General features: G+C 43.6%; 1 protein-coding gene and 1 long non-coding RNA gene across 2 annotated transcripts in view; both read right to left on the reverse strand.

The window, feature by feature from the left end:
* Positions 1-16,964, reverse strand: part of LOC148133542 (uncharacterized) — a 726,392-nt gene that overhangs the window by 139,632 nt on the left and 569,796 nt on the right. The window lies entirely within an intron of this gene.
* Positions 1-16,964, reverse strand: part of EFNA2 (ephrin A2) — a 285,035-nt gene that overhangs the window by 8,292 nt on the left and 259,779 nt on the right. The window contains exon 4 of the mRNA XM_087952732.1: positions 2,111-2,176. Within this exon, the coding sequence (XP_087808858.1) occupies positions 2,111-2,176 (66 nt within the window). The remainder of the gene's footprint in view (positions 1-2,110; positions 2,177-16,964) is intronic.

Genomic DNA, 16,964 nt, shown 5'->3' on the forward strand with positions numbered 1-16,964 from the left:
CAAAAGATGGAATCGAGGGGGGGGGGAAATCCTCTACCTAGAAGTGAGAATTTAAGATTCTTCTCTGGAGGAAACCCCTCCCTTCATCTGCAGGCACAGACTCCCTCTGAATGTAGATCAACTTCTCCTTTCTTGAAGAATAGCGATAGAAAACTTGCCACTGGCAAGGACCATGAGGAAACCAAGAACAATGCAGAACAGTCAACTAACACTGCAGAATAGCTGTTGGGTTAACCTTTGAAGCCTTAAATGGTTTCTGAATTTATTCCTCTTCTGTAGGGCAGGAGTTGCCCAATGTTGGCCACTTTAAGACTTGTGGACTTCAACTCCCAGAATTCCTCAGCCAGCATGGGAGATGAAGTCCACAAGTCTTAAAAGTGGCCCAAGATTGGACACCCCTGTGGTTCCGGTGAGGTGATCAGGTCCACCTCTGGCTGACCAGAAAGGAACTTCATGGTGAATCCAACTACCTTTCTTGGCCAACAAAGATGGAGCCCAGAGGAAGTTCTCTAATGCACATCACATACTCTGGTAGTATTCAAAAAGTTTATAGGTGGAAAAAACACCCTTCCTCGGTGCTGTATATCCAAAGTTCATATCTGTAGAGGCAAATGTGTCTATCTTAGAATGTTTAATAACCAGAGTGTCAATCCTGAAGCTGACTTGACGGATTCCATTTTGAGGATTCAGGGCTGCCACAACTGGAGCTGAGAGATGGAGGAGGGTGGGGAGTAGAGATAGCTGGGGTTTGTAGCCAAAACAAAATACTTTCTCTTGGGAACCAAGGACATTTCAGCAGGTGCATTTCAGCATATGCCAATCTGGCATATCCAATAAAGCTATTCTTTGAGGAATCTACTTGCCTTGGAGTTTTGCCTGCTGTGGGTATGTTACTTGGAGCTCTGACACAGAGATGATTCTGCCCACTTGCTACCCAGGCAATGCCTCCCACAGGTGAAACCCTGTGGTTACCACTGTTAATGTTGCTATCCCCCAGACCCAAGGTGGGTGTACTAACCCAACCTGGTTCTAAGAGAGTTCTGTGCAGGAATATTGAAATCTCATGAATTTTTAGTCTTTCTATATAGATAATCCTCAACTTGGGATTAGAATTTTTGTCATTAAGCAGCGCAGTCATTCAAAGTTATTGCATGACCACGCCCCATTTTATGGCTCTCTTTTTTTTTGCCATGGTCATTAAGCAAATCTGGTTTCCCCAAGTAACTTTGCTTCTCAGAAACTGGCTGGGAATATCACTTTTTAAAGCGATTAAAAGTGTAGATCACTTTTTTTCATCACTGACATAACTTAGAACGGTCACTAAATGAATGGCCGTAATGCCTGATCAGTACAGATAGTCCTCGACTTACAACAGTTCATTTAGGGACCGTTCAAAGTCATGCCGGCACTGAACACAAGTGACTTATGACCGTTTTTCACAGTTACGATCTTTGCAAACATCTCCAAGATCACGTGATCCAAATTCAGATGCTTGGCAACTGATTCATATTTATGACGGTTGCAGTGTGTTGGGATCCCCTTTTGCAACCTTCTGACAAGCAAAGTCAATGGGGGAGATTCACTTAACAACCGTGTTACTAATTTAACCAGTGCAATTATTCACGTATGGCGAGAAAGGACATAAAATGGGACAACATTCACTTAACAACTGTCTCACCTAGCCACAGAAATGTTGGGCTCAATTGTGGCTGTAAGTCGAGGACTACCTGTAATGCTAATACAACAAAGACCCAATTGCAGCCATCACTTATTTTTAACTCATTTTTCAAGGCGTTTGTCCTTTCAGCAACACTGTATTTTCCCCCATTTATCAGTAAATCTGACTTCAGACTATATCTAGAGGGAAAATAAAGGGCATTTGTTTTTCAAACAAGAATTTCTATTTACCCTTAAACCACATCCTTTTAAAAGATGGCTTTTGATAATTCTGAGCTGAGTGGTGCAGCAGAAGACTGGGGGGAAAATGAGGGTTGGTACTTAACATACAGTCAGATTCATGCATTACTCCAGGTTGGTTCAAAATTGAATCCTGGAGGGGGGAAAAAAGTATTCACATTTCCTATGCCTTCTTTCGTCTGGTCCTACTTACTTGTTGGTCGAACATAAACCTTCAGCTTTAAGCAGGGTTTGTCAACCAGATTAGGTGGAGTGGCCGCTGAAAGAAAGCAGAAGAGACAAAGAGGAGGAAATGCAGTTAGAACAAACCAGGTTTCTGCCACACAAAGAAGCATTTTGTGCCTTTCAGGTAACATGAAAAGGCTAGTTCTGAAAAAACTCAAGTGTTCCAGCAATTTGCATTTTTCTTTCTTTCTTTCTTTCTTTCTTTCTTTCTTTCTTTCTTTCTTTCTTTCTTTCTTTCTTTCTTTCTTTCTTTCTTTCTTTCTTTCTTTCTTTCTTTTTTCTTTCTTTTCTTTTTCTTTCTTTCTTTCTTTCTTTCTTTTTCTTTCTTTTTTCCTTCCTTCCCTTCATCCTCTCCTTTCTTCCTCTTGTTTAACTTTTTTCTTTTTCTTCCTTTTTTGTTTCTCCCTCCTTCTCTCTTCCATCTTTCCTTCCTTCCCTCCTTCTTCCCTCCCTCCCTTCCTCTCTCGCTCCCCTCCCCCTTCCTTCCTTCCTTCCTTCCTTCCTTCCTTCCTTGCCTTCCTTCCCTTTTCCATCCTTCCATCTCCATCTTTTCTTTCCTTTCTTCATCCTTCCTTCTTCCTTCCCTCCCTCCCTTCCTCTCTCTTCCTCCCTTCTTTCCTTCCCTTTTTCTTTCCAAATTCATACAGAGCAAAAGTCAGGCACAATTTTGCTCTTCGTCCTTTCAGCAACACTGCATTGTTCCCATTTATAAAGTAAATTTGTGTTGTCTCCTCCGTATTCAATGCGGATGGGCCCAAGACGGTTGCCATTTTACCAGTGCACAGAGTACCCCAAATTTGCACCCACCGCCCCGGGCCAAAAGCGCCTCGTTGATGCTGTGCAGCTTTGCCCCCGGATGGCTTATGGGCACTATATTATGTTCAACAGCTCACACTCCACCACCTTGAGACCATCCCCACCAATTGCTGTTTGACCCACCGATGTTTCCCGGCCCTGCTAAGCAGCTTAAATCTCTCTTAGGTATCCCCGGTTCCTTTTACCGCACGATAGGCTCCACTTTTAAAGCCGTGTCTTTGATCAACGACCAAAACCGATGTCAAAAGTTGTCTGACCCCCCAGGCAGGGATACTTAACCAGGACTCGGCGCCTTAGATGTGTTTGGATTTCCCTCCCCACCCCTCCCAAAAAAACCTGCCAAGCCAAATGACACGCTCTGGAGGGCTTCCTCCAGTCTGGCCGGGTGTGAGATGCATGTTGAACGAGAGGCAAAAGGACTTGTTGTGGCAGGAGAGTAAAAATTGGTAATTAAAACCACGGGGACGAGGCGCAGTGGGGGGTGGGGGGGTGCCCAGTGGGAATATTCCCAGGCATGAAATTGGTTGGATTAGGATGGATGGGCCAGCGGGGGGAAGAAGAAGAAGAAAAAAGAGAGGGTTAAAAGGAAGGAGAAGAAAAGAAACCCATTTTGGTGGAGCAAAGTGAAGATTTGCCAAGGCGGATTTTTCGCCTGTTCTAAAACGGATTGGATTTGACAGCCCGATTCCAAAGAAATCCAGGGGAACATCCTGTTTGAAGAAAGCTAGGAGTTTCCTTTCTATGCAAGGGTCATCGAAAACGAATGTTCGAACCACACAGGAACATTGATTTATATTAATGTTCCTCCAGGGGACTATAGATCTCAGCTTGGTCACCCCGCCTGCCTCTTTTTCTCCCCAGCTGGCTTTCCTAGTTAGGCAGAGCAAGAAACCGGCCACTTGAAAATAGGAAAAATAAAATAAAAAGCAAATTGGGTCAGATCAGCAATTCTTCCTCCCCTGCCACAATCCCTCCAAAGCATTGTCAGTGTTGGCGAATTAAGAATTTAGACTTTTCCACCCTCCACACACCAACTTCTATTTTAAACCTGCTTTTAATCATTTGGAGGTGAGATGAAGTAGATAGATAAATATGAATTTTTTTAGGGAAGAAGGAGAGATTTTTTTAAAGGGTCTCTTTCTTAACTGCCCTAAACATTGGAGGCTTTTTTAAAAAAATGCTCTTTTTAAGGCTAAAAATATATAAACGAAGTGACGAATGGAGGCCGTCGGATTCCCTAAAGTCCGACTTCCCTCTAAAGCAAACAGAATAAAGAGGCCGTTGGCAGAAACAGAGTTGTCTTTCGACAGACATAATCAAAATGCAAAACCAGATAATCTTATCCTGGCCACAAATTCCAGATGAGAATGAATTTAACCTTCTGTGTATTTTTACTCCTTAATGGAGGGATTGGTATCATTTTATTTCGGAGGTTTGGGTTAGCCGCACATACCAGCTTCAGGGGGGGAAAAACAAACAAAAAAACTACAGTGATCCAGGTACTTAAAAACATGGGCTGGGTTCACACGACATAGAGAAAAGAAGCATCAGACTTTAGCAGTGATTTTGGCTGGACGTCAGGAAACAGTCCTAACAATAAAATAACTTTTGTGGTTAGGATCAGTAGAGAGAGGATGCTTCTTGGCTGCAGGTGTTAAAAGAACTCAGGTGGGAATGTGTGGGTGGGTGGGTGGGTTGTGAGTTCTAGTTCTACCTTAGGCACGAAAGCTGGCTGAGTGACTTTGGGCCAGTTATTCTCTTGTAGCCCAACCCACCTCACAGGATTGTTGTTGTAGGGAAAACAGGAGGAAGAAATATTAGGCACGGTTCGCTGCCTTGAATTAGAATATAGAATAACACAGTTGGAAGGGACCTTGGAGGTCTTCTAGTCCAACCCCCTGCTCAGGCAAGAAACCCTATATCATTTCAGACAAATGGTTGCCCAACCTCTTTTTCAAAATCTCCAGTGTTGGAGCACCCACAACTTCTGGAGGCAAGTTGTTCCACCGATTAACTGTTCTAACTATCAAGGAAATTTCTTCTTAGTTCTGGGGTGCTCCTTTTCTTGATTAGTTTCCATCCATTGCTTATCTTGCCTTCTGGTGCTTTGCAGAATAGCTTGACTCCCTCTTCGTTGTGGCAACCCCTGAGATATTGGGAATACTGCTATGATGTCACCCCTAGTCCGTCTTTTCATTAAAGTAGACGTAACTGTTCCCAGCAACTGTTCTTTATATTTTATCCTCCAGCCCCCAAATCCTCTTTGTTGCTCTTCTCTGCACTCTTTCTAGAGTCTCAACATCTTTTTTTATATTGTGGCGATCAAAACTGGATGCAGGATTCCAAGGATGGCCTTACCACAGCATTATTTATAATGTGGTATTAAGACTTAACATGATCTTGATTCTATCCCTCTATTAACGCCTAGAACTGCGTTGGCTTTTTTGGCGGCTGCCACACACTGCTGTCTCATATCTAAGTGATTGTCCACTAGGACTCCAAGTTCTCTCATAGTTACTACTATTTAGCCAGGTGGTACGACCTATACTATACCTGTCCCTTTGGTTTTACTTGCCTAAACGTAAAACCATACTTTTTTCACCAACGATTTTGATTTTGTTAGATAGCACCCAGTGTTCAAGTCTGCCAAGTTCCTTCTGTATCTTAAGCTTATCTTCTGGATTGGTGTTTTGACTATTCCTGCCAGCTGGGTGTCATCTACAAATTTGATGAGATCCCCATCTATCCCCTCAACCAAATAATTGATGAAGAAGTTGGGGTACCCCTCTGCATACTTCCCCCCATGTAGATGCAGTTCCATTGAGGACTACACATTGAGTGAAGTTGGTCAGCCAGTTATAAATCCATCTGGTGTTGATACTGTCTAACCCACATTTTTCTATCTTATCAAGTAGTAGGTTGTGGTCTACTTTATCAAAATAATAAGGGTGGGTTATCAATAAAATACAAATCTCAAAATCCCCTTTCAACTCTCCCTTTCTTGGAGTTTATCACCAAGCTGCATCTAGAAATAGTGGCCCATCCTTCATGGCAACTGTTTCAAGCATAGGCGAGACAACCGACTATTGGGGATGGATGGCTGAAGTTACAGTTTTCTACCCTGGACAAGGGGTCAGACTAGATTATCCCCCCACATCCCTTCACCACAGGCTAATTCTCCTGACTGACTGCAATTTGGCAGATCGAATCTCACCAGGCTCAAGGTTGACTCAGCCTTCCATCCTTCCGAGGTTGGTAAAATGAGGACTCAGATAGCTCTTGGGCGGGTGGGGGCACAAATATGCTAACTCTGTAAACCGCTTTGAGAAGACTGTAAAGTACTATGAAGCGATATATAAGTCTAAGTGGTATTGCTATAGCAATATTCTGTGGGGTTTTTTTTAAAGATTTTTTAAAAATCATGTCTTTAATACTTTTGAGTATTTATTAATACTCAAGGTGACAAACATACTAAACATTTCTTCATCCTCCTATTTTCCCTATAACAACAAACCTGTAAGTGAGGTGGGCTGAAAGTGACTGGCCCAACGTCACCTAGCCAGCTTTCATGCCTAAGGTGGGACTAGAACTCACCATCTCCTGGTGATTGGCTCAAAGTCACCTAGCCAGCTTTCATGCCGAAGGCGGGACTAGAACTCATTGTCTCCTGGTGATTGGCTCAAAGTCACCTAGCCAGCTTTCATGCCTAAGGCGGGACTAGAACTCATTGTCTCCTGGTGATTGGCTCAAAGTCACCTAGCCAGCTTTCATGCCTAAGGCGGGACTAGAACTCATCGTCTCCTGGTGATTGGCTCAAAGTCACCTAGCCAGCTTTCATGCCTAAGGCGGGACTAGAACTCATTGTCTCCTGGTGATTGGCTCAAAGTCACCTAGCCAGCTTTCATGCCGAAGGCGGGACTAGAACTCATCGCTCCTGGTGATTGGCTCAAAGTCACCTAGCCAGCTTTCATGCCTAAAGTGGTACTAGAACTCACAGGCTTCTGATTTCTAGGTCTGCACTTGAACTACTACACCAACCTAGCTCCAAGTTCATTTTTGTTTTGTTGTTGTTGTGTAGATGCAGCTAAGACAGAGGTCTCCAAACTTGGCAACTTTTAAGACTTGTGGACTTCAACTCCCAGAATTCTCCAGCCAGCATAGCATAGCATAGCTGGCTGGAGAAATCTGGGAGTTGAAGTCCACAAGTCTGAAAGTTGCCAAGTTTGGGGACCCCTGATTGCTGAGAGGTTGTTCTGGGGTTTAGCAAAGGAGCAAAGTTTCAGCAAAGTATCCTCAATTGACTCCAAGGCTCTGGCATTTTTTTAGAATTGTCCTCATTTGGGTGGCTTGTTTCAAACAAATGCCCCAGCGGGGGAAGAGAAGGTGGGGTCCCAGCAGGCAAAGAGACAGGCTGAGAAAGCCCAGGGCTTCAGCCCCCCCAAACCCCACCCACATTACAAATCCGAGGAGACCGCCAGCAGCTGTTCCCAGAGCTATTTCAATTTTGCCCTCAGCGGGCTTGCTGAGATATTGACACCAACCCCGAGGGGGGCTTTCTCTGAGACCCCCCTTCCTTCCCATCGCTTTCCCATCCAGCCTCCTCCGGAGCAAGAAGAGCGCCATTGTCCGCGGACAATCCCGCGCGGCTGACGTCACCTTTTGAATGGGGACCAAAGAGGGCGCCACAATGGGAGCCATTGAAAAAAAAGAGAGAGAGAGAGAGAACGCGGAAAGGCCTCATTTGCGTAACCACACCCACTTCATTTGCATGTCCCGCCACCCAGGGTTTCTTTCCCAGAGAAAAACGCCGGGCATGAATGAAGGCTGAAGCGCGACGGGATCGGGCAACGTGGGAATCGTGCAATGTGGGGTGTTCCTCTGTGTGTGTGTTTGTGTGTTTCTCTGGGTGGGTGAGTGTAGATCGCCGAGCCCTTGTTTTTTTCTTTTCCAGGCTCCCACCTTCCTTCCTAGACTTCACCTAAAAGAGTTTAGTAGTTATGAGAAAGTTTTTTTCCCTTTTTCTTTTCTTTTTTTGAGGAAGGGTCTGCCCCCCAAAATTAGTATTATTATTTTGCCTGAGCTTTTTTATTTTATTTCTGGAGGCTTTCCTCCCTCTCCGTTCTGCGGGTCGACTTTGGGGAAAGTCAACGACGAAGTTTGGATATCCGGTGCAGCACCTGTGTGGAAAACAGCCTCGGTCGGGGGTTTTGGGTTATATATGGTGTGAGGGGTTTTTACCCCTGACGTATTTTTCCCCCCAGTTTATGGGTTTTCTTTTTTCTTTTCTTTTTTTTTGAAATTGTAAGCTACCCAGGTTAATCTAGAATCGGGAAGTCTAAATATGTACAGGCGTACAGAAGTCTGTGTTTGTGTATAGTGACAACCTATAATAAAATGGTGGAGTATGCAATTTTCTCCTCCACTCGATTTCCCTTTAGTTTTGTTTTTCCTTTTCCCCACCTCAGCCTCAAATCAATCAATATTCATGACCTCCTGCTTGCGTTCTCTTGTTCTCAAAGTTTGATCTCTTTTTTCCCTTTTTTCTTTCTCCCTCCTCTTTCCTTTCTCCCTCCCTGTCCCTCCTCCCTTTCTCCTTCCTTTTTCTTCCTCCCTCCTTCCATTCCCCTCCTCCCTCCCTCCTTCCCTCCATCTCCCTTCCTTTCCTCTTTCTCTTTCTTCCCCCCTTCCTTTCTTCCTTCCATCACCCTCCCTCCCTCTTCCCTCTTTCTTTTTCTTTCTTTCATCTCTTTGTTCCTCTCTTTCTTGCCTTCTTCCTTCTTTGTCCATCCTTCTTTCTTTTTTCAAGGTTTTTTGCACTTTTGCAAAATGTGCGATTATTCCCATGCCTAGGGATACTTATAAAGTTTCCCTATTGTACATAGATACTTATAAAATTAAATTATCATAAAAATTAAATTATTATTTAATTTAATTATCTAAAATCATTATTAAAGATATTAATAGAGCATCTCCCTGTTGTACAGTGATGGTGCTATTTTGTTGATCTGCCCAGCGTCCTGCTAAATAAAGCCCTTTAAAGCTTTAAGCAAAGTCTTAGCTTTTCTGGAAATGACGATGTTGCCTAGTTTGATAATGAAACATCTGCAAAAAAAACCACCAAGCTCCGAGAGCACCAAGGACCCCACTGTCTTCGCTTTATCATATCCTCCAACCCAGATGTGCCATGACTTGGGTATATAATAACCAGACCTTGTAACCATAGTTTGTTTTTGGCTTATATGATATCCTGATTTCCCTACACCCCCACTGAACTTTTAATTAGACATTTAAATTTAGCACAGCATTGAGACATGTTCTTAGAATTTATATACCTATGGAATTGATTTAATTGCATGTGATTTTTGTCCCTTTTTTTTGACCAGGGAGCTATAGGAAACAGTGGAAAGGATTTTAAAAAAAAGTCCGCATGAAATTTTATAACATTACCTGAAGTCCCAGTCAATGGAGAGATCTCATAAATAAAGTATCTTTACAGAAGGGAGTGATGGCAGAAGGAGAGAAAGAGAGAGGAAAGAAGGGAAGGGAAGGGACAGAAATGAAGGCAAAGTGAAAAAGAGAGGGGCAGATGATAGGGGGGAAAAAGGAAGGTATAGAATAGAATAACAGAGTTGGAAGGGACCTTGGAGGTCTTCTAGTCCAACCCCTTACTCAGGCAGGAAATCCTATACCATTTCAGACAAATGGTTGTTCCAATCTCTTCTTAAAAACCTCCAGTGTTGGAGCATCCACAACTTCTGGAGGCAAATTGTTCCACCGATTAATTGTTCTAACTATCAAGGAAATTCCTCCTTGGTTCTAGGTTGCTTCTCTCCTTGATTAGATTCCACCCATTGCTTCTTGTCCTGCCTTCAGGTGCTTTGGAGAATAGCTTGACTCCCTCTTCTTTATGGCAGCCCCTGAAATATTGGAAGACTGCTATCATGTCAGCCCTAGTCCTTCTTTTAATTAGACTTAGACATACCCAATTCCAGCAACAGTTCTTCATATGCTTTAGCCTCCAGTCCCCTAATCATCATTGTTGCTCTTCTCTGCAATCTTTTTAAGAGCCTGGATGTCTTTTTGAAGATGGGAACAGGGAAGGGAACAAATCAACTAGAAAGGAGATTCTTAAAAGAATCATAAAGCTGGGAAGGACTTTGAAGGTCCTTTAGTCCAGGGGTCTCCAACCTTGGCAACTTGAAGACTTGTGGACTTCAACTCCTAGAATTCTCCAGCCAGCTTTGCTGGCTGGAGAATTCTAGGAGTTGAAGTCCACAAGTCTTCAAGTTGCCAAGGTTGGAGACCCCTGGACTAGTCTAACCCTCTGTCCAAGGCAGGAGACCTTATTGCACCCCAGACAAATGGCTATTAAATGGCTTACATGCCGGGATGTTTTCTACCCCTCTCGGCTAAATTGAGAGTCTCATCAATCCCAATGCTGCCTATCCATTCGTCTGCAAATGTACCACCTCCCACCTCCAATCAAAGTCCACATATTAAGGGATTCTGCCAAACGGGGGAGGGGGTTACTGATTAGCAAGACATCCCCCCCCCCAAATCTTAATGGGCTGAGCCAAATGCAGAGTCCTTCGTCCCTGCCTGCTTTCTGCCACCTCTTTTTCTCTCTCTCTTTCCAGCCCAGCCATTACCTTTTAAAAACCCCTCCTCCTTCCTTTCCCAGACCACCCAACCCTGAGCGAGCAAGAGAGAAGGATCTGCATTCACAAGAAACCTCAATCTGCATTTTTAGCTGGCTGGGCCCGTTTTTACTATTTTTGCCCTTTTGGTTTTCTGCCAAATTCCAGGCACATTTCTAAAATTTAAGAGAGGAAGTGCATTTTAGCTTCCTTTCCTTTCCCCAGTATACCCCAGGTCCCCATTGATCAATGAAATCGAAAGTGACACAGATTCAACTTAGGTATGTTGGCTTCTGCAGAGTTTTCTCTTTCTGCAGTGTTTTATTGATAGCTATAGACATTTATCTCTGGGCTCCTTCAAACTGAAAAAAGGAAGGAAACTTTTGAGTGATTGCATTCAGGGACTGGGTTTTATGAGTGCCCACACATACACTCCTGAGGGTAGCTAAAAGCAACCATCAAAAAAGAAGAATGACAGAATCGCATGCATTTAATGAATTTTGCTGGGTTTTTCCGTAGGATCTGGTCATCGCAGAACACAAAAGATTTCAGGAACTCTTATTGATAGGATCAAATATCAAGGAACCAGCGGTGAAGAAAGGTGCCTCAGATTAGCACTTGATAGGATGGGTCTATGACAATTCACCACAGCCAACTCGCCACAGCCAACTCGCCACAGGACAACTCACTGCGGGACTAGAGTTACACCGATATCAAAGATATGGTGGAACCGAATCAATAAAGAAAGGATGCCAAAGGAGGGACAGAATGAATTGTGAATGGCAAAAATTAAAAAAATATATATTTATTTTAAATAATGAAATAGAATTGTCCCACCATTGAGTTGTCCCGTGGTGAGTTGGCTGCGGCAAGTGGTCCCATTCTGTGGTAGGACAGCCATGAAGGCGTTGAAAGAGATAATCAGATGGCAAAAGTTTTGGGCTTGGGAGTGTCAAAAGAATTGGAAGGTGCCTAACTTGAGTCTCCTGGTGTGTCAACCCTCCCTTCCAAACAATGCTTTATATATTCATTCATTCATTCATTTAAAATCAGGTAGGGTGCTATGTAATATATAGAGAAAGTCAAATAATTACAAAAATCTTATTTATTAGCTCACCATTATTACATTTTAAAATAATTCAAGGTGCTGAACATAACCAATACTCCTTCCTCTTGCTATTTTTTCCACAACAACTACTCTGGTGACATGGAGTGGGCTAAGGGACACTGACTGGCCCAGAATTACCCAGCCGTCTTTCATGCCTAAGCCAGGACTAGAACTCACCATCTCCTAGTGATTGGTCCAATGTCACCCAGACGGGTTTCCTACCTATGGTGGGACTAGAACTCCCTGTTTTGTGATGATTGGCCCAAAATCACCCAAAGGAATGAGAAAGGAATTTTTTCTCACATAAATTCTTAGTGTGGCAGGAAGCTAGGTAGTATACAAGCATATTTTTTAAAAAAATCGGTTCACAAATAATAATACTAAAAAGAAAAAAACAGTTCAATAATAAACAAGAAGAAAAGAGTAAAAGACAGCAAATGAGACGAGAGCAAAAAACAAACAAACCACATTACTTAAAAGGCGGTTTGCCCACACTCATCAAAGGCCTTGCTTACGATGTGTACACACATGCACACCACACGCACACACTCACAAATACACATCAGAATTGGGTAAGCCACAGTATTCCCTGTGACCTTCTCTGGAACTGAAAGTTGGACTTTAAAGAAGAAGCGGGAAAGGAAGAGTATTGATGCTTCTGAATGAAGCCTAAGACGCCTGAGAATCTGGCAAACAAACAGGGATCATTGAACCAATCAATCCAGAATTCCCCCCCTCAGGGCACCAAGGACCAGGCTCAAATGATCCTACTTAGGACACATGATGCGAAGATAAAGGGAAAGGCAGAAGGAAAGAGAAGAAGAGGGTGATATCTATAAATAGACAAACTCGGTCACAGGGATATGATGGCCCAAAGGACCGGATTAGGATCATCACGGAGAAAATCTATCTAAACGGTTGCTAAGAATTAACACCGACACGATGGGACAGGTAGTCCTCAACTTACAGCCATAATGGAGCCTGCCCGTTAAGGTCATAAATTGTGACAGTCATAAAGCAGGTCATCGTATGACTGTTTTAGGACATTTTTGTGCAGCAGATGTTAAGCAAATCACCACTTTTTTAAAAAAAGCGTGAGAGCATCCACAGAGGATGATCCCCCCAAAAGTCAAGATGGCGGCCCCATTCAGGCCGCCATCTTGACTTTTTTTGAGATCATCTTCTGGGGATGCTCTCCTAATGGAGGCAAGGGAGGCTTAAGAGAAGTGCCCAGACTGTGAGAGATCTTGCCGAAGTTTTAATAACACCCTTGCAAAGAGATGAAGGCAGTTTGCTCCATTGCCTTTTCAGTCTTTTACCAATCCTCTTCTAATCCCCCAGTTTTCAACTCCATCTGAAAAAAGGCTCAAGATGGCTCATTGCATTTAACCCCTGACCTCTTTTGTTTCTTTCACTTTTGCGTCTTCATCCGTAAATCCCTTCTCTTTCTTTGCCTTATTTTATATAAATGGTTCTGTGCCACTAACACCACTTCCTCCCCCTTCTCCTGCTTCTCCTATTATTGGGGTGGGTCGCACAGCCAGCCAGATGTTTAGGCTGGATGTGGCATTTCTAGCCACCTATCAAGTCCTTCCCAAAGACCTGGGGATAGGTAGATTTGTTTGTTTTTTTAAACAGTATTAAAGGTATTGTTGCAGGGCGTGTACGACAACTTGCCGCAACCAACTCGCTGCGGCCAATTTGCTGCAGGACAACTCAACAATTCCATTTAATTATTTAAAATAATTTTTAAAAAGATTTCAATTTTTGTCTTACATTTCATTTTGTCCCTCCTTTGGCATCCCTTTCTTTAATGATTCTATTCCAATATCCCAAAAGTGCTTTTTCAAAAGGTAACTGGACTTCCTTGTTCTTCTTTGAAGACGTTTTGCTTCTCATCCAAGAAACTTCTTCAGCTCTGACTGGATGGTGGGGAATGAAAAGATTTATATTCCTTGCAGACAGCTGGTCATTTGCATTCCTTTAGAGAGCCATTGAGGCTACTTGGAGGTTTGTCTGTGTCCTCAGGGTCACCTGAGTAGCGCAAATGGGTGTGGGGTCTTCTTGGAATTCCTGAAAGGATTGTGTTGTGCTGCTGTGGTTTCTCCATGATGTTTTCTTCCCTGTGTCCCTTCAACACAGGCACAGGCTGTTGATGAGTTTATGTTGTCTGCATCTCAAACTAAAGCGCAATTTTTGGAAATCCGTTCATACTCCCGCAACCATTCGAAGGGTGTTCATCCCAAAATGCATAGCTACATATCCAGGTCGTAGCTGTCCCAAAGGTGCTTTTTCAAGAGGCAACTGGACCTTCCTTGTTTTTCTTTGAAGACGTTTTGCTTCTCATCCAAGAAGCTTCTTCAGCTTTGATCTTGGATGAGAAGTGGGACATTTTGGCGATTTTGCCAATGCCAATGGCATTCAAGTGGTGCTCCAGATGTTTCGCGACTGCACCCAAGGTGCCTATCGCTCTTGGTCCTACCTTTGCCTGCTTTTGCCGCAGTCATTCTATTTCTGTTTGCAGGCCTCTGTATTTTGTGATCTTCCTCCGTTCTTTCTCCTCTGTTCTGCCGTCTCTAGAGGCTTCCACCTCCACTATCCAGGCTTCTTAGTCCTTCTAATCAACAATTGTTATTTCTGGGATGTTGTGTGACAGGTGCTTGTCCGTTCGAATTCTAAATTCCCCAAGCACCCCTCCCCCATTACAGTACTTTTGTCTATTTTCTGCCCCACCAGTTCTTGCTTGCAGGCAAATGACACTTCTTGCAGATACTCTTAATCTTCCTTGCCCTTTCCTCCATCATTTCCCGCTGTTATTACAAGTTATTTTCTTTCAGCTTCTTTGGATTCTTACCCACCTCTTTTATCCAAGCCGCATTCTTCTTGTATTTCTTTTCAGTTGTTCCACAGCTGCATCCAGGACTGCACTGTTTTTTCTCTGGCCCATTTGTCACCAGATGTGCAAAACTCCCAAGACCTAGGGTGGTCCTGGTTGGCCCGAGCGAGTACCAATCTGGTATGGGTTTCTGTAAATTATACCTCGCCATTTTTTTTAATGGGAGGGGCATTCTCTGGGATTCCTCTCCTCACACCTATCCAGTGTGGTTGAACCTCGGGCTTAGCTCTCATCTTCTCCACAGCACCAAAGCCTGTGACGACCCGGGGCGTGACATAAAAATAACCAAGTCACAAAAATAGAAGAAAGTCCCTGTAATGCCTCCAACTTGGCCCCAGTGTCCAATTATCCTCGGCTGGATATCAAATTCTTAAAGAAAACAGTTTATGGAGGGAGTAAATGCAGTCGGCACCCAAAGTAAAGTTAATTCGAAATAAATAAAAAAAACCAACACAAACCACACTGAAGGAATTACTACGGCAGGCAAGGATGATTAATTGCAGACTTCTACCAGATAACGCAGCAACCACAGTTGGGAGGAAGCCAAAACACAGATAAGCTCCCACAAGAATGCACACTTTGCTTCCAGCACCTTTGCCATGCAGTTTGTCCTTTTAACCAGTCCTCCCAGCTGCAGCCCATGAAGGGGATCAGGGCCCCTTCCTCCCCTGTAGACCACACCACTCACATTTCTCCCTTATCCGGTCCTCCCTGCGTGCCCTAGGATGAAGAGTGGATGGGCCTGGGTCTTCCTCTGAATGCCCATCTGGCCTGTACCCTTCCCCAGTTTCCTCCACAACCACTGGAGCCACACTCCCACTCCCTGTCAGCTGTTCCATCTCTCCCTTGGAGTCAGACTTCAACAGGGGCATGACAAAGCCCCACATCAAGGTAGTGACTGGAGGTCATAAGTTCAAACCCAGCTCCAAATCCTTGGCCATTTAAGTCATCCCAGGCCACTGAATCCATTTCTCAGTGAACCTCACATGGTGGTTGTGTGAGGATTAGTTTAATGAAAAGAAGGACTAGGGATGACATGATAGTAGTGTCCCAATATCTCAGGGGTTGCCACAAAGAAGAGGGAGTCAAGCTATTCTCCAAAGCACCTGAAGGCAGGACAAGAAGCAACGGATGGAAACTAATCAAGGAGAGAAGCAACCTAGAACTAAGGAGAAATTTCCTGACAGAACAATTAATCAGTGGAATGACTTGCCTCCAGAAGTTGTGAATACTCCATCACTGACAGTTTTTAAGAAGAAATGGTATAGGGTTAACTGCCTGAGCGGGAAGGTTGGACTAGAAGACCTCCAAGGTCCCTTCCAACAATTCCATTCCAAACCATTCCATTCCATTGAAGCCATAGCAAACTCTTGGAGAAAAAGTGGATGTCAATACAATATATCATCAAGAACTGAATGGGATACCAATATATTTCCCAGACATATTTCAATAAATCCATCTGACCCAGGTTGGCTGGGTTCTCACATTTCCTTAAGCCAGGCTAAAATGGCATTGTGCCATTTCTGGTTTGGTATGTTGTCAGAATCCTGATGTTGAAGCCGGTCATCACATTAAGACATCCTATAGTTCATCTATTTCTTCAGCTGATATTCTATAAACAGAGATATTATGCTTTGTTAATCCAGGTTAGGATTTAACGAGTTGAGTAAACCCAGTTAGGGATGTCCTGATAAAAATAGGAAACAATTCCTTTTCTACATATACTTAGTCCTTGACTTACAGCTACAATTCGCATCCAGTTTTGGTTGCTACGGTATATAAAAAAAATGTTGAAACTCTAGAAGTGTGTAGAGAAGAGCAACAAAGATGATTAGGAGAACTGGAGGCTAAAACATATAAAGAACGGTTGCTGTAACTGGGTATGTCTAGTTTGATGAGAAGAAGGGGTTGCCCCAAAGAAGAGGGAGTCAAGCTATTCTCCAAAGCACCTGAAGGCAGGACAAGAAGCAATGGATGGAAACTAATCAAGGAGAGGACCAACCTAGAATTAAAGAGAAATTTCCTGACAGAACAATTAACCCATGGAATGACTTGCCTCCAGAAGTTGGACAGCCATTTGTCCAGAATAAGAGACCCTGCTTGACTAGGGGGTTGGACTAGAAGATCTCCAAGGTCCCTTTCAACTGTTATTCCGTTCTGTTCTGCTTTACATATCTCCCACTCCCCACTCCTGAGCTTAAAAACCACCGTTTTCCCTTCTTTCTGCAAGCCTCCGTTCTGGTTCACACTGAGATTCAGGCTGTTTTTATTTTTAAAATGCTTCTTTCCAAAAGAACCCTATCAGAAACAGAAAACACTCCTTTCTGGCTGGAAAAGCCACTGCTTAACCTTGACCTGTACGTGT

This window comes from Notechis scutatus, chromosome 1 (genome assembly GCF_049901735.1).
Source record: "Notechis scutatus isolate UNSWTSFEM ecotype Mainland chromosome 1, rNotScu1.2, whole genome shotgun sequence".
Taxonomy (NCBI): Eukaryota; Metazoa; Chordata; class Lepidosauria; order Squamata; family Elapidae; genus Notechis; species Notechis scutatus.